The sequence below is a fragment of the Sinohyriopsis cumingii genome, chromosome 7 (assembly GCF_028554795.1).
Source record: "Sinohyriopsis cumingii isolate HCF-2022 chromosome 7, ASM2855479v2, whole genome shotgun sequence".
Taxonomy (NCBI): Eukaryota; Metazoa; Mollusca; class Bivalvia; order Unionida; family Unionidae; genus Sinohyriopsis; species Sinohyriopsis cumingii.
The window spans coordinates 92,114,665-92,133,063 of record NC_142967.1 but is presented as its reverse complement, the minus strand read 5'-3'; the positions used below and the strand labels follow the sequence as shown (position 1 = coordinate 92,133,063).

The 18,399-nt window shown below is 33.8% G+C and overlaps 1 protein-coding gene across 3 annotated transcripts in view; it reads left to right on the top strand.

Moving 5' to 3' along the window:
- The window catches only part of LOC149795713 (uncharacterized protein ZK1073.1-like), a 166,272-nt gene extending 150,167 nt beyond the window's left edge, over nt 1-16,105 (top strand). For all 3 annotated transcript variants that reach the window (XM_089965600.1, XM_089965598.1, XM_089965599.1), the window contains 2 exons: nt 3,122-3,173; nt 9,874-16,105. In XM_089965600.1, the coding sequence (XP_089821726.1) occupies nt 3,122-3,173; nt 9,874-10,139 (318 nt within the window). In that variant the 3' untranslated portion in view covers nt 10,140-16,105. The remainder of the gene's footprint in view (nt 1-3,121; nt 3,174-9,873) is intronic.
- The last annotated feature ends 2,294 nt before the right edge of the window (nt 16,106-18,399 follow it).

The window sequence follows — 18,399 nt, the reverse complement described above, 5'->3', positions numbered from 1 at the left end:
GGTGGTGCACAGGTGGACTGTATCCTTTTGATAATTCTCTATGCTATGGGAAGATGGATTCATGTCAAAAAGATAAGATTTTTCAACACAAAAAGTAAGCTACACAATAGCAACAGATTGTGTATATTGCTGTTAATTATCAAGTTCTAGCATGCCAAAAAGTCATGACCTAAATACACCAACTTTCACTTATGCCAGTAAAATGTGAAATAAGAATATTAGCAAACAGTATGTCCATGTCAGGCACAGAATGGTCACCACACCACTCTATAACAGTCTCTCTTCACGGGGGGGGGGGGACCTCTGACCTCAGTCTCAGACCTGAGTGCATGAACTGTGGTGGTGGCATTTAGCTTCGTTGGGATTATCTGTTCATGTACACCTTCCCACTATTCCGACTGCTGCCACAAGTTCAACAAAAAGTCAGAATGTCCACTTCTCATATCATTCTCATAACCTCACTGTAGTTCAGTGATATTCTAGACCTGCTAATAGATCAGTCCACATCATTGTAGAGGAGGAATCTTCTGTCGCAACACATGGACTCCCTCTTACACAACTGCCCTCACATGCTCCAAATTCACACTCAGCTGATGTCAAGCAATCTGTTCAGCAAAGCAAGTTTTCAGGCTGGGTTGCCAACTGTGTCATCCTGGCCAGGAGAGTTTCTGCCTCCAATGTCTGTGATACTAGGTGGAGAATCTTTTGTGATTGGTGCAGTAGGAAACATGTTGATCCTAGCTTGAGATCAGTCACAGATTTCCTTGTGTTTCTTTTCTTGAACAATGGATGATCAGTCTCATCTATCAAGGGCTAAAGAGCTGATATTTCCAACACACATTAATTTTCTTAATATGGCAGTTGGTTTGGATTTGTAAAGCTGATCTTACACCCAGATGGAATCTTTCTTGTATTTTTGGTCTTTTATGAAAACCCACTATGAACCATTCATTGAGATTTCCTTCCAGAACCATACGTTCAAAACTGTTTTACTTGCCTTGGCATCTTCAAGAAGATGCATGGAACTTGTCTATTGACACTGGCTGCCTCCAGTTAATGGCAATTACAATTCTGTTTTCCTCTTTTGCCAGTTGGGATTTTTTGCCAGATATAAATTGCCTTCATTAACTCCTCTGCCCATAGAGATCCCCAGTCTCAGTTGGATATGTGCTGGAGATGATCAGTCTATGCTTTTATGCACCATTAGGGCACCACATATCTATCTCAGTGCTCTCAGAGGGAAAAGGAGTGGTTGCAGATGTCTTTTTCTTCCTCTTAATGGATCCATTGATATTTCAGCTTCCACCATTTCACAGTGATTTTTGCTACCATCAAAAATACAATCAGTCCCTTACTTATAGAGACATTTCTTTTATGAGATTTAAGCCATTGCTGTCTCATGAGTCACTATAAATCATTCTTCCTTGGAGGATGTCATGGAGGCAGCATTTTGGCGATCACATGATACCTTTTTCTTCCACCTACCTCTGCTTCTTAGCATAACAGACTTCAGGCATTTTGTCTCTGGGATGCATGGTTGAGGTACAGCATATGCTTGAAAGAAACACCAACATTCCATATATTAAAGACTTCACTGTATATTGTGATATTCCCCCCCCCCCCCCAACCAGCAGGTAAATGTGTACATGTGAACTTGTATACCAATCACATGTGTGAACTTTATGTTGCATGCATTTCATGGGAGGCCTTACCTATAGTGGTTAATCAAGGTAATTAATGATACATGAAGTATGTACTGCTGTCTTTCAAATTTAGGTTTAAAGTTTAAAAACATTCTTTAGAAAAAGTGCCAGGACTGCTTTAGCCTGAATTTATTTTCTGCATGATAATGTTTACAGTGGAGACTAGTGAATATAGAGGTGAACTGTGTAATGTTTTATTGCATTCTAGTTATTTCAAGCTGTAAGTGAATGAGATTCAGAGGAAGGTTCACCAGTTTTCTTAACAAATCACAGTAAATTTCATTAATAATGAATTGCATAGGTCATAAGAAGTTTGCTTTTGTGTATGTGAATCTTGTTTTTAAAATGCTCTGCAAATGAAGTTTTAAGTTTGGCAGGGAAAGCATGCTCTTTATATGCAGACTCTAGTTATATATCAGCTCTTGCTATACATGAATTGTACTGTAACAATAACTTCTTCTGTGCAGCAAAAAAAGTTGTGTTGCTGGTATGGAAAAACACAAACCAACAACTTTGAAAAAGGTAGATCATATGTCTTAGAACCTCATTTTAAAGGCATTCTATGGTGAATTTAGTTGTGTTATGCCTGCTTGCCTACCATTATTACCCAGTAACCAGTAACAGTATTGCATCAGGATTGTATTTTTACATTATTTATGCATAATTTTGTGAGCCTGGGACAAAATGTTTAGTCCTATGGGTCAGTTATGGTGATAAATATCTAATTTGCACAAACTTTCATCTATAATGCATACCAGTAATTCATTTTTTGTAATCAATAACATCCTTTAGAAGACTTGACATTTAGGAGATCCCCCCCACCAAAAATAAAGCATTTCCCAGTAGTCATTCATTGTACATTGCTTCACTTGTTGACTGTCCTTAAACTCTCTATCATATTTCTGACATGATCTTGGTCACATGCTGCACCTCTTGAGCAAGCCAAGATTATTGATCAACTACAGTGGAAAGCACCATTCTTGGGGATTACCAGAAGACCAAATTGCAGGTCCTTTTGTGAATGACAGTTTTACATTTATCAAAAACACTTTTTTGATGAGGCATTATAAAAGATCTTATGTGGTATTTCACAGGAATGGGATAGTGAAAATTGTTCATTTTAACATTGTGATATTAATAGGAACTCATCAGAAATTACAAATTTACTTTTCTCAGTGACTTGTATCAATCTTGATTAAGTGTTGTACGTATTTGCAGTAGAAGGACATGGTTCATATTATTTTTTTATAGAATTGGCAAGAATATCTTGCCATGTCACTGTCATTAATGCAACACAGCAGTGATGGTGAAGTGAATATGCCCCTTCTGTACTACTTTCAGAGATAACTTGTACAAATATGAAGTATATGAATCACACTTTGTTCCATTACTACATTTTGTTTTTGTTTTGTTTGCAGCCTCAGAAGTTAGCAGAAAGTTTCCTGTATTTCTGCCAGGGTCTTGGACTTTGTAAGTAGCTGACACTTTCACAGTCAGTGCAAAAATAGGTAGCATTTATTTATTTTTTAAAATTAATCTATTTTAATATCACTATCCCAGATTTCATGGATTTCATTGTTACAAACTTGGAATTTTGAGACCCATCAAACATTAGCCACATTGATTAAAAAGCTTCCCACCAGCACCAATTTCTTTAGTGTGTTTCATTCCTGGAGATCAACAAAATTATTTGATAAATCACCATCACTTCTGTAATCTGGTAACAAATATTAGCCTTTACATGTGTTTGAACATTTTACGAAAGCATTATAAAGCATTGTATATTGTTTCAATGCACACATATCTTTATGGTATCCAGTAGCTGTAGTTTCAGTTCACTGCCTTAAATTTATAGGTTGTGAGTTAAGTAAGGACAAAGACAAATAAGAAAAAGCATAATGTAATCAAATACTGTTATTACTGAAAATGAAAAAATGAATAAGAAATGATACTGTAATGAAAATTAGATTTAATACTTATTCGAATAGATTCATCATTGAAATGAATTTGTCCACAAATTTAAATCAAGGTGAAAGCATGTCTCATTTTATCTATGCATGCTTAATCTCAATGAACAACATGAATTAAAAAAATACTGAAACTATTGCTTAAAGCACAAATTACAAATGAAACACTGTGTATATGCACTAATTACTGCAGATTATTGAAGTTTAAGGCATGCTGATTTTTGGACAATCACTGAATCAACATCATGTCAACAAAGTAGGCTGGTACACACCAATGTTTATCAGGTAAATAAGTCTGAAATTGTTGAATTAAACAAGCCCAATGTTCTCAAAGCCATAGATAATTAGGTCTGATTTTTGCATGAGCCACAATTATTCATTCAGCATGGACCAACTTCATTGACAAGGTTTAAGTAAAGTCTTGTGGTTGAAGATGGTTCAAACATATGGCGGGCTCACTCAAACAAGTGATTCCATTGTTTTTCAATTTAGGAACATCTTCACACCGTGATGGGCTCTGAACAAATCAAATGTTAACATTTAACACCGCCTGCTAATTACATTAAGCAAAGGACAGTTGGTCACATGCTTGGTTCAGATGGGGAATGATGACATTATCCAAACTGACAGGGATCTTCAGAAAGTAATGGTGCAACTTCATGATACTGTTTTAAGTGATTATACACATGTACTCTTTTGTAGCCCTCCAAAAAGTATGCATGTTACAGGTTGGTCAACCATCCATGTTTCTTATTACCAACCTTGGAATATACATTAATTTTTATGTGTTTGGTGATTCACCTCCAGCACAGCACACTACATATTGTACAACAGCAAAGGCCAATGATGATATTCCGATCGTGATGTGTCTACTTCCACTGCCATATTGCTCCATGTCAACAAAAGTAGTTCAGAATATAATTATCAGTGGGGACAAATTACATCTGAGGTTTAGTTCGCAAATTGAAGGAAAAGGCAGAGAACATTCCAATTGAAATAATTTAATTCATGGAGTACAATAGTTATGAACAGCATATTGAATGTTGTTTTAGCTGCAAATACCTATGCCTAGCAGTTTTTTAATTTTGGGGAGATCTTGTTGGCAAATCGGTAGATCAAAGGATGGGGTCAAAAATCAAAAGACTCCCAGACAGTTCAGGAAACTTGACATGTATGCTAATGATTGCTTAGCTTGATGTTGTAGGCTGCTTCATGCATTCTTTAATGTTGAGTGTACATGTGTTTGATTTGTGCTCATGAATTGAATTGAAGCACCTGTTGTTTGTTGGTCTCATAGCCTTGTTCTTTTGTGTTCTTTGTTAGTAGTGTTTATAGATGTGCCAGGAAATAAAACACCTACAAATATGCAGTTAGACTGGCAAAACCATGAATTTAAAGTTCCAGTGAATATGTCCATTTTTATAAAACCACACAAATTGAGACCCATGAAAATAAATGATATGTTAATCAGAGTAAAATACAGAAAATTCAAAAGACCTCTGGACCAAACATCTTGCATCTAGTTTTTTTCTTGCATGCTTAACATATTTTGACTAACATTTTATTGAAATCATCCTGGTATCTAGGTCATTGAGAACATCTTCATCTCTTGTCAGTGCTAGTCAAGTAACTTCAGCTCTCTAAAAGAGAGACCCAAGAGATAATTATAATATTACTTCCCTTTTTGGTAAGTTTTTGATGGATGAACACCCAGCTAAGTATGCGAAGAACACATTCTTATAACATAGTAGGTGATGAAAATAACACTCAAATGACATTTCAGCAGTCAAATGAACACCAGCATTTGTATTTTTTAATGTTATTCCTGCAACTTTGAAATGCAAAACTTGAAAAAGTCAGTTGGCTTCAGTAACCTGAAACAATTTCTTGTGATATACTATTCAGTTATTATGGCATAAGTGAAATTATTAAGATACAATAGCATTCACTTGCTTGAGGATGGTTGACAGTGATCATTATTTACAAGTGAGGAATTTTTAGGCATACCAGTCCTAGACCAGGAGAGCTTATGGAATTATCTGTTGTCCATTGTCTGACAGGGCCTAGGTGTTGGCTTGGCCAATGTCGGAATGTGGGAAAGCTTGTAAGTAGAATCCCATTGGTCAGCGGTTCTTCTCGGGGTCTTCCAGAGTTCTTTCTTCACCAAATATACTAGCCATGTGCTGAAAAGTGGTGTTAAACCCACAAAGCCAAATTAAAACTGTTATCTATCCATTTCCACAAGTTTGTTGGCACCAATCCTCCTGAACTATGTGGAGGATCACCATGAAACTTACACATGCATTCATCTCATCATCTAGTTATAGTCCTAAATGAAAATGGTACCACGTGGACTTCCAATATGACCACCATCATGTTTTCAAGAAGACTTCTTATGATATCTACTTTGTCATAAATGAAAATGGTATTGATCTGATGTCCATCTTGAAAGTCTTTTTATCACTATTCCACATGATGAGAAAGTTATGTTGACAAGATGGTTTCACCAGAAGATTTCTTATGATGTCTGGTTGTTCCAGTATGAGAATGATACTGATCTGATGTCCAAGATAATACTAGACAAGCCATCATGAAAATCGTATTGCTGTTCTTCCTAAATGGATGGTCATATTAACTTGGGGGTTTCACTAAAAGACTTCCTATGATATCTACAAAGTTCTAAATGAAAATAATGTTGAATTAACATCCAATATGGCCAACACAGCAGCCAACTTGAAAATCTATTTATCCCTACTCCTGATTGGAAAGTGATATTGATATGGCATTTTCACAAGAGGACTTTTTATTATGTCTAGTTAGTCCTAAATGGAAATGTTGCTGATCTGTTATCCAATATGGACAGCATAGTGCCCCTTTTGAAAATCCTGTTGTTGCTACTCCTGAATGGATGGTCATATCAACATCGGGTTTTCACTAAAAGACTTATTATGTCATTGAGATCTGTGCCTTGTGGCCACAGCAGCAAATCTGAAAATCTTGTTATCACTTAAGAAAATCAGACAGGGTTGCTATACTTACTGGTTACAAGGAAGAAATGGTCACATCTTAAATTCATGGAAATTATCTGGCCAGTAGAACAGCATTCTCTTCAGGGGACTGTTATTCTAACACATGATGGCATAGAGAAGTCCTTCGAGTTGAACACATGCTAGCCATTACACTTTTGGCTTGATCATTATGTTTTCTTTCACCGAATTACTTCTTACTCACACCTGTATATGGATGATGCTTTTCTGGTACATTAAAAAATAAAAAAAAATAAAGCAGAAAAGTTTGTGTTTGTCATTTATATTATCATCTCTGTAATTCTTCTCATCAGATAAATTTTAGAATATATTTTCAGTTATGGGAAATCATAATCCAATATTTTGTGATCTGACTTTAACTGACCAATGTTTGAGTAATATGAAAAATCATCGCACCTCTACTTATTATTTTTTTCTTTCAAAATGCATCACCCTGCTAAGATTTGATCACGTCATATGTAAAAATGGTATGTTACCTGTTGTTTTACTTCTTCATATGTGAGGACAGCATACTCCCCCAACCCCAGAGCCATAAAAGGTCAGCTTACCCCTCTCCCCCCAAACTCCACGGTCATAAAAGGACAGCATACTTCGCCAACCCACAGCCATAAAAGAACAGCATACTCTTCCCACTCCACAACCATAAAAGGATGGCATACACATACCACTTCAATGCCTTAAAAGGTAGCATACTCCCCCAACTTCATATTCACTAAGGAATGTTAGCCTACATGAATCAAACTAGGTCAGAATTTTAGGAAGTTACTTCTCAAACACAGGGAAAGAGGGAAAAGATTGGACTCTGGGAGACTTGTTTGGGGTTGGCAAATAATTTCATACATGTACTTACATTTTAACTGTTTATATCAACAGCTGTTGTTGTTGTTGTAGGGTTAACCCCATTTTTCAGCACATGATAGGCTATACATGGCGGCCAGTATTAATGGTGGAGGAAGAACCCGTGAAATCCCGGAAAGAATCTCAACCCTCGAGAAGCTACTAGCAAGCTTTCTCACATACCCACATTGGCCGAATCCGAGACTCGAACCTATGCAGACAGAGGTGAGATGTCAGTAATCTGTAACAGAGAACGCTTTAGAGCACTCGGCCACTCAGGGGCCCTGATCAACAGTCTGGAAGTTTTAAGATGCTGCAGATAGTTGATGTGGGTGGGGTCTCTAGCATGGCCATATTAAAGTTTCCAGCAACTGTTTAGTCAAATGAACATAAAAGCATTTTAGTTCATTAAGAAACTAAATATTACTAAAATAAATGTTTAAACAATTGATTGAATATCATTTTAGTCAGAACTGGACTTATCTGCATCCAAAGGAGTTTGATATTTCTTGTGTTAAAAAAGGATAAAAGTTCAGAAAATGACAAACACTATCCATACTAAATAGTATAGATATAGTTATTTGAATGTATTTATAGTACAGAGACAGGTGTCTTTTTTCTAAACATTTTTGTCATTTGTATTCATGTAAACATGAAACTCGTGTGCTTCATTTGTGATGCATGCATTTTTTCTCTAGAATCTTTAGTAGCTTCATGTGTCCTGTATGAAACTGTATGAAAACAAAGTAAAGATAGGATAGCTTTTCACAGTTTGAACTTTGGAAGAATGTATATGTTCAGTACATCCTGTAGGATCAATATTAGGTGACTTTTGAAAATTTTAAACACCTAGAGGAGAAAAATTGTTCTTCTGCTTATACTCTTGACATAACTCATTACATTCACTGTTGTGGTTATCTCAGCCATGAGAACTGACTTATCATGTGCTATTGAAACTTCTTTGGATTAAAGTTTCCATCCTGACTGCCTTGCTTTCATAATGGTTAATGCTGTTTATAACACTTTTGTGAAAATAATAGTGTTGTATCCTTCCTATGATGTTACGAATTGTTACATAGTTAATCAGTGCCAATTTATTTCATCAAACATCTTAACTTGGCATTTTTCTACTGTTGAACAACCAATTAAAGAAACTCGGGTTCTTTATTTACTTGTTTTATCTTTACTTTCCTATTGTTCTCTGCATGATTATTTTTTTATTTAAAACAAAGCTGCAATAGTTTTTATTGTTGTAGCAATGCTGACAATTTAATGTGGAGATCATGTTGAATTCTTTATATTATGCATACCAGCATAGATGGGATTCATGGCAGTGTATAACCATAATCAGCTTTGTTACTTCAAGTGCAAAAGTCGGGATTAGGGAGTGATTATGACTAATATCTGAGGCACCTGGATAGATCTCATATGAAGATTGGCCATCCATTGATTGTTTTGTCATATACGGGTTTGAAATCATACAGTTTTATGTTTGTGAAGTTAGGATAAGAAAATAAGATGTACATTCACAACTTCAATAGTCCAACAGGAATAAAGCAATCAAAACATGGATACAATCAGACATGTCCAGTATATACAGGGGTTGTGTGTGTGTATGTGTATTTGTGTGTGTTGATGGTTGTCAGGATAATAAAATTTCAATGTACATTATGTCACACTTGATTTTGTCACATGGGATACTAAACAGAATTTCAATAAATCTGTATAATTATGGTTATTACAGTTAGAAAAGAAAGGAGATGCAGAGAAATGTAAAGAAGTAGTGTGCGATATTTGATAAGTCCATTAAATTTCAGTAATATAATGATATAATATTTCATCAATTTATCCATCACATGTTTGAATTTAGAGATATCCAATAAACAGTAAAATGTCACCAAGAGAGTATACTAAAATGATCCATGACAAATTTTCTTTTCACATGCCTCCATTCAGATTTCAGTTCTTCACTTTCACCTGCTCATTTATTTTAAACAACTTTACTCATCCCTATCTAAAACAGTTAATTAGTCCTGTAGTAAAGCAATTATCTCAGTAAATAATCTCATGTTTTTATGTCAGCTGCAGAGGTCTGTAAAACAGGTAGTGGAATTAGTCACACATTCTTGTACAGCAGGTACACAAAGAATTTAATGCCTTAATGGCTCCAAATGTCAGCAGAGAAAAGTGATGTTATCAAAACCCCAGTCTAGCTTTTCAAAAAGTGAAATTTTTCTCCACTTTGACTCACTTGTCTTGATAGCATGGCCTTGTAGGAGCAGGAAACAATATTTGATATAAATGGTTATTTTATTTCAGTGGGTGGAGTTCCAATGGTACGAGTCCGGAGCAGTTCACAAGATTACACAGACCATGGCTTTAAGGGTTTCCGCACTCGCAGCATGTCAATGGAGGAGGCTGATCAACCCACAGGACTCTACTCCACCAGCCCCACCAAGCAAAGTAGCCCACCCCAGATTGTGAGCCCACCTAAGAGCAGCAATGTCTCTGCTAAACCAGGCAGCCCTCCCTTGTCTGACTCTTTTCTCGAGGAGAATGAAAAGGCATTTGAGAAGGATGGCTAAAGCACTATAATGTCCAGCTTGTGTCTGTTTTTGCAATAGCTGTTTGAATCAGGCAGGGTGTATAGATGAGACAAATACCTTGATGCTGTTCCACATATAAAACAACTATAAAACCCCTTGAGGGTCAGGGGCAAGGGTAGAAATTATAGTCGATGTAATTATATGAGATTTATCCTATAGCGTAACATAGTGGTAATTGTCAATCAAAAGAAGATTATCAAATGTATGTACAATAAATAAGGAAGTTTTTTTATTTAATTAAGGAGATGATAAAGACATTACGTATTTTGGTTTATATTTATTGTTAAAAGAAGAAAAGAAATTGTTCAGTTGATGAGAGTTTACAAAACATGCACACAAATCTGTAATGAAGGGCTTGGTCACAATGGCGATGGTAAGAAATAAATTTTGAATAAGAAAGGTGAAGTTTGTCAAGATGTTCAATATCTTTGCATGCTGAGATCCTTTGTTACATTTAGAAATAATAAATTTGAAACTTATGTATTACAGTTGAAATTGAAATTGTCATGGGAATACAAAAAGTACATTTACCCCCCCCCCCCCCCCCGATGTCAAGCAAAAGTAAAGCTGGATTCTTTTTTTGTGTACTACTTGAGTTCAAAACAAAGTCTAAAATGAAGAAATGCACTGAAATATTTAATGTTTCTTCATCAGAAATTCAAAAAATATTTTTTTTGCACTCTGCCTGTATTCAAGACTTGTAATGTTTTATGTTGAGTCAGTTGTGTATTTGTTGGACAGGCATCACTTCATGTTACCAGAACCAGTTACACACAGGGATTTAAACATTTTTGTATTCATTATCCTGAAAATGCATACAGTGGTACTAATTTGGATTTCATTAACAGAGCAAACAGTTTTTATTTTCAGTGGTCTTACATCTGAAGAGCATATGCAATGGTTTGGAATTGTGTCCACCTGTAAGTTGTCTTTTACTGCTCCTAAAGTATTTACAGTATTGCCATGAAATTTTACATACATATTCATACCTTGGTCTTGATTATTTTCAATGAAAATAGCACCCCTCAGTCATCAAATATGGCAGCTGCAGCAACCATCTTGAAAATCTTACCACTATTCCTCCTGAATGTCTGGTCATAGCATCATTTGGCTTGCGGTACAGTACTTCATATGACGTCTAGTTGTTTCTGATTGAAAATGGTACCAGTCTAACTGATTTGTAATATGGACATTGAGTTTTCACTAAACTACATCCAAAGATGTGTAGTTGGTCTTTAATAAAAATGGTGCCAATCAGACCTCCAGTATGGCTGCCTATTTGTCCAGTTATAAAATTTTGGTATCATTACTCGTTTTGAAGGAATGGTGGTTTTGTACATGAGGATTTCATTAAAAGACTTCTTGCTATATCTTTGAGGACAAATAAACCACACCATAGATTACTGGAAAAAAATCAGCCAGTAGAGTGTCACTTCCTTCATGGTACTCGTGTTGTGTGCATAAAATAGATTTCAATAGATGTAATTTTCCAGCTAACTTTCATCCAGACTTTTTTCCCCTAGGGGTGCAGATATTAGAAATCTTTATCACAAATATGAAAAGCATTTCATGGAGTGGATTGCCAAAGGTTCTGAAAAGTTTTGGTCAGTAATTAAAGCTGTACTGCTTTTTTAACTCTAGTTCATGATTAGTTTTTAAATGTTGATTTATCATTACAAAAATAATGTGCTTATTTCTTACCTTGCATGTCAGTTTCTCTTCATTTTGATGAAGTCAGTTTTTTGTATAACTAGTAAACGTTTTAATTTTAAAGGAAGATTTATGGTTGGTATGACTAAGAAGCTGTGAAATGGACATAAGAGTTGTAAAGAAAAATGTTATAGCATCTTTGTAACAAGCTGTATAATTACTCAAGAGAATGCAAGCTAAAGTGAGTTTATCTGCATTTCAAAGCAGTACTTTCTGATAGCATGTTTTTAACATGTTGTATGCTTACCCAAGAGAATTCATGTTACAATAAATTATCCATATTTCAAGGCTGTATGTTTCTCATGGTATGTTTGTTTTTTTTGTCGTATACTTACCCAAGAGAATAATGTTACACTATGTTAAGTCTGTTTCTCATGGCACATTTATAACTTGTCTACTTGGCAGTTTGACTGATCTTATAAGCGAATATCTACATTAGTTTATTCTATGAATTTTTTCATTCAACAAAACAATGTATATGCAGCTGTTTCAGAAACTGATATCACTTTAAAATATGTGTTGCTATGTCTTATATTGAATACGAGTCAAAGCATTTGGTAAAAAACCTCAAGATTGTACCCTGTAAATAGGTGTTGAATATATATATATATATATATATATATATATATGAACTCCAGTATACATAGAGACAAACTAAAGTTTTATTGTGTATAAAAATGCAGTTTTATATCCATTCTCCATCAAGTAGATTATGTATAGTAAAATATCTACTATGCTGGAAAATGAGATAACATCTGCAAAATAAAAACAGCAGGAAATTGGTTTTCATATTTTTTGTCATGAACACTTGAATACAGTCTGCACATATACTTGCCATGTTGTCCAGGTCTTGATATATCCTACCTCTAACTAGAATGGTAACAGACTTCTTTTCTAATTGGGACATTATTTTCTACAAATGCATGATTTGTACATGTCATCTCAAATCACCTTAAATATTAAAATCCTTTTGGTGTGTGCGTTTCACTGGTCAATTAAATTGATGGGAGCACAATACCAAAAGATTATTCCTGCTTAATAGTCAGATCTGTTAAATATTCTTTTGTATTTTGTGTAGCTTAGTGTATGAACTTAAACCTTTGTGAGATACTGAGTGCAAGCTTTTGTTGGAAATGCACAATATATGCAAGTGGTGTTCACAAAATTTATTCTATTTGATGTCCTATATAGAATATTTCAGAATCAACTTGTGCAAATTGTGGGGTTGATTGAGTTTTTATTAAATTGATTTGATCTTTTTATTAAATATGTTTGTAGTTGGTCCGGAGTACAGTTAGCTATATTTACCATAGAAACACAGCTTTCCTCATTATCTTGTGTAATTATTGACTTGCTTTCTTTACAAATACATACATCAAAGGCTTTTTTTTTTTCAATGTCACCCAGAATTGCAAGTAATGTTTTTTTTTCTCAGCAAAAACCTTTATCATTACTATTTTAATTTATGAAAATTGGAGACAAACTTACGATAAGTATGTGATGTTGTTTTGTATTTTGTTTCATATTTGGATTTTTACAGAATCTTCTGTTTTAGACATGCATGATGTTAATTCTTTGATAATGATGTTGGTGCAATTAAAGAATATTTTTCAGTAGTATTTTACAATAGGCTTATGTGTCAGACCTGAGTATTTATATGTAGTCATTTCTTTTAGCAGTCATTGCATTTTTTTTACTACATGCCATGACATTTGAACCAAAATCAGAACCCAGCAATATTTTTAAAGTATTTAATAATATTTATCTAAAATCTTTGCATTATTTTAATGGTTTTGTATATAGTTTCAGAATGAAAAAATAGTCAGGACCAGAGTGTTTAAAGACAGGTTGATTTTTAAAGACTTCTTGAGTAATACAATGCATGAACTGCAGTGAATTCAGACAGTGCCAATAACACATTTACAGAAATTAATGTCTGCATTAACCTACTAAGTCATCGATAACCATGGTTAAATCAGATATTGAAATATAGTAAAAATATTGTGTGAAGTCCATATGTGAAAAATATTCACTACTAGTGTTTAGTAAAAATAACTTTCTTCTATATTTTCTCTGTCTATATTTTCCTTCAAAAAAACAAAGTTTCATCATCCAGGGGAACACATTCCTACTAAGGATGGATCCTTTAGAGTTCTAGAACATGATCTTGATGAACTTGTTATTACTTCTGTTTGTTCACTTTTTAGAAACCAAAGCAATCCAGTACATATACAAGACTATTTATTTGGTACAGAGATATGACCTGGACAATCTACCGAATGTAATTGGATATAAAATTTTTAGTTGTTTTTGCTGTGAAGTTTCTTGCTTTTTGAGAGACACATGAGACAGAAAACTTGGGTTAGTCGATGTATATAAATATACACCAACTGAAACAAATGGGGTTTGATATCTTAATATATAACACTGAATAATGTTATGTAAAAGAAATTTTACTCCATGGTCAGCAACTATTTAAATTTGACACCACCATCACCAACCCCAGTGAAATAATAAGAATGGTGTGAGTTTGGATTAGGATAATGTAACAATTTGCATAACTTTGCATCCTTTTCACCTTGATACCATTCATTCTTGCTGTAGATTATTTTTAAAATTAAGTTGCAGAATTGAAACTATATTATTATCCCACCAGTATGTAATACAGGGAAATACAGCTATCACTACGACAATCGGTACATTGTGCTAGAGATGTCTGGTATACCTGTCAAGCACTTTAATTACCTAAAAGTATCCACATTCAGTATTATTTATGTTACTAAGGATATCAAGTATAACAGATAGTGTATAAATTCATAGTATTAGACCATGTAGTACTAGCATATGCAATAAAAACAACATGGAATACTAAATCATAGGGTACTTTCAATCCAAGTTTTTAGATAAGTAGTATATACAGTGATAGAGATGGACCATAGGGTACTCAGTTGGACACTTGACATAAGTTGTTTATAAATAGACAGAGATGGACCATAGGGTAGTTTCAGTTGGACTCTTTGATTAAGTATATATAAATTGACAGAGATGGACTATAGGAAATTTTCAGTTGGTCTCTTTACATAAGTAGTATATAAATTGAGAGAGATGGATGATAGGGTAATTTCACTTGGACTCTTTACATAATTATATATAAAGTGAGAGAGATGGACCATAGGGAAATTTTGGTTGGAAGCAGGAGACTAGGATGACTCTTATGTTGTATTTTATGATAACTTACAGACCTCTTCCTTCCAGTTTAGATTATAAACAAAACATTTTGTTAAAGAATGCAAATCTTTACTGTTAAAACTCAATTTCATTCATTTAGACCCTCATTTTGAATCTGTACTAAAATCAAACTACAAGATTTTTATGAAAGTTTCTGAATCATTTCGTTCCTCATATTTTTATTGATACTTATTATTTTTTCAGTTCATTAATTCACCGTGGAGTGTTCTGTCTTCAGTTCTAATCTAACATAATGACTGATGCATTTTGCTTTCAATCAAAAATGCCAGTGGAGTTACAAGTAATCTTGACTTAAACATGGAATTATAACATGGCATTAGCGTGTTTGTCACAAGAATGTCTTTTTATTTTTTTATTTTTTTTCTTCCACAACTTAATTTTAAGGCAATATTCATAAAATTTACAATTTTGAGATTGGTTCCACAAATAGTTAACAAAGCAATTGCATGTATAATTTGTTTATTGTTTTTTAAGAAATACATTTTATGTGCTTCCAATATCTTTCAGACTTGGAATATTTGTGGTGTATGGAAGATTTGTGCTAAGCTTATATTTGGTTTTTGATTGGAAATAGGAATTTAAATATCTTCTAATTGTGTGAAGACTAGGACAGTTTTTATTGACTATTTTGGTTGGTTGTATTAAATCTGAGTGTTTTTTTCTTAATAATGAAGTTAACTACACATCTGCGGATAAAATATAGAGGCAGATGATATTACTGACATGGGACATGTATTTGATTTTATGATCTGTGTTTTTGTGTGCATTTTGTTCCTCATCAACTTTGTACTTTGTATATTGGATGTATTTGGTGATGGGAAATATATGTTGGATATTTTAATTTTGTTGAACTCTTACTTATTTGAAGAAAGTTAATTGTAACAAGATTTTATTATGATATTAAGTTATTTGTATTTAACCAGTGGTATGATGTAGTTAAATACAATAGATGTTGAGAATTCGAAAAATAAAAGAGTCGAATTTCATTAATTTTTCTTTCTTGGATTATTTAGCATCATTTGTACAATTTCAGAAAATGTTCAGTGCTCTCTCAGTGGCTCAGATGTTGGTATTGTCTTTTTGGAGGATCAGATTGAAAATTCAAAGGAAATTGCAACATTGGTTTGACAACAACATGCTTTTGTTGCACATTTTGAACAATACGTTAAAACCTGGGATCTAAAATGTTTAAAAGGAACTTTTTATTATTGTGATTTCCATGACCCTCGATTATTTTCTTCCTATCTCATTATGCCCTTACAAAGGTGCATGTCAACTTGCATCATTCAGTTTTTAATTGGTTGACATTTGCTGACATTACTAGTAAATCATGTGTGGGAATGTAGCAAGAGTGTTAGTGGTAGATCTGTATGCAAAATACATCTCTGTTCTGCATGAGATTATTTTTATTTTTCTTCACTTGAAAATTTAATTTTACCATTATTTACTCCACTTTTCCTTTGATATATGCATGATCTCGGTTGCTGATTTGGAACAAAGTTTGTAAGTGACAAACTGGGTTTTAAGGTGTTCTTTATGGTCACTTGTCATCAAGGAGATTACAAAATAGTATGTGAAAATGAAATTAGGAAAAAGAAGTAAAAGATCAAAAAGTATTTTGTCAGATACTATTTTAAAGCTGCATTTCCTTTCTATGCTTTGATCAAATTTTTAAAAAGAATCCAAAGTGAAAGCAAGAAACAATAGATAAACAGTTGTAAATTACTATTTCTGCAGGGTGACCACACATTTTGTAATACTTACTTTAGTTTGCATATAACTTGTCAATATTTTAACAAATATGCTTAAATCCATAGTAGTAGCATAAAATTAACGTACATACAATTGACATTACATTTGCGTATAAAAATAATTGAAATTATATACATCATAAATATGCTATGTCTTCCAAAATTCCTTATTTAAAGCTGACATTTTTGTTCCAAAAATCATTTGTCATTGTTACTGCTGTGAAATCAACCAGTTTGAAATTTTCTTTCAAATTACCAGTAGTCTGAAAGCTTTTCTTGTGATAAATCTTAAAATTTTGTATTTTCATGTACAACACAACATCAATTGTTTTAAATTTATTTTTTTTAACTTTCTGGGTGTTCTTGATTAAGTGAACATCAACAGTTGCCAATGTGAATGACTTAATTCATCTCCAGTTTTGGTCGAATTTAAAATGTGAACTTATGTCATCAATATCTTAACTATTTTCCATAATAAGCGATATCCGTGCATGTTAATGAGGCGAGCATGCCTGTGATTGAGGTTCTTAATTACAGACTGCATTTATGTCTTGATTCTGATTAAACTATGTAATGATGCCAATCTGAAGACCCTACCCTGATCATTTTTTAATGAATGAAATAGTTGCATAATAATGAAGTAATCTTCCATATGATTGGCTAAACATTTGACCCCTCTTGCTACTTTCTGGTTCGAATGCTTTCTTGAAACTTTGTTATGGAAAAAGCTGTTCTAACCATTAGCTTGACCCAATTTTTTAGCTCATCTGGCCGTATGGCCAAGTGAGCTTATGGTATGGTACTGTGTCCATTGAGTGTTGTCCATGCAAATCTGCTATTTTTAACTTTAGAAACTGCTCAACAAATGCTTAAACTGATTTTACAAAAAGTAAACTGGCATCAGAGTCTCTCAGGTTTATTTAAAGATGTTTATCTCTCATTAAATCTTGATGTTTAACACGATTAATAAACAGATTCTTGTCTTATAAATTGCTGAAGAGCATTTGAAAAATGTTGACAAACCCCACTGACAAGAGGCCCTTTCATATATGCACAGTGATGCATCTCTCTGATTAAATAGTGCAACATATGCTTATCAAATTTTACAGAAAGCACCCTGACATAAGAGGCTTTGAAATATGTACAAATTATGCCAATCTGACATTAAATAATGCAACATATTGTTAAAAAATTTGACACAAAGCTCTCCAGCATAAAGTTTTTCAAATTCATGCCAGTTATGCCAAGTCTACATCAATACTGGCTGCTGTTGCTAAAAATTAAAAACAAACGCCTTCTCCTAAAACCTGAACAGAATTTCACCAAACAGTGCCCAGGCATCTTGGCATTTCATATTTGTAACAATGATGGCGATTTGACTTTAAATGTGGCCACCAACGCTCTAAATGAAGAAACCATCAAGCAAATTCTTTTGATCATCACTCAACAGAATTAACAAATATTTGTCATAAAGAAACCTTGCATAGCAGCCTTTCAAAACATGTACATATGATCTTATTCTGTCATTA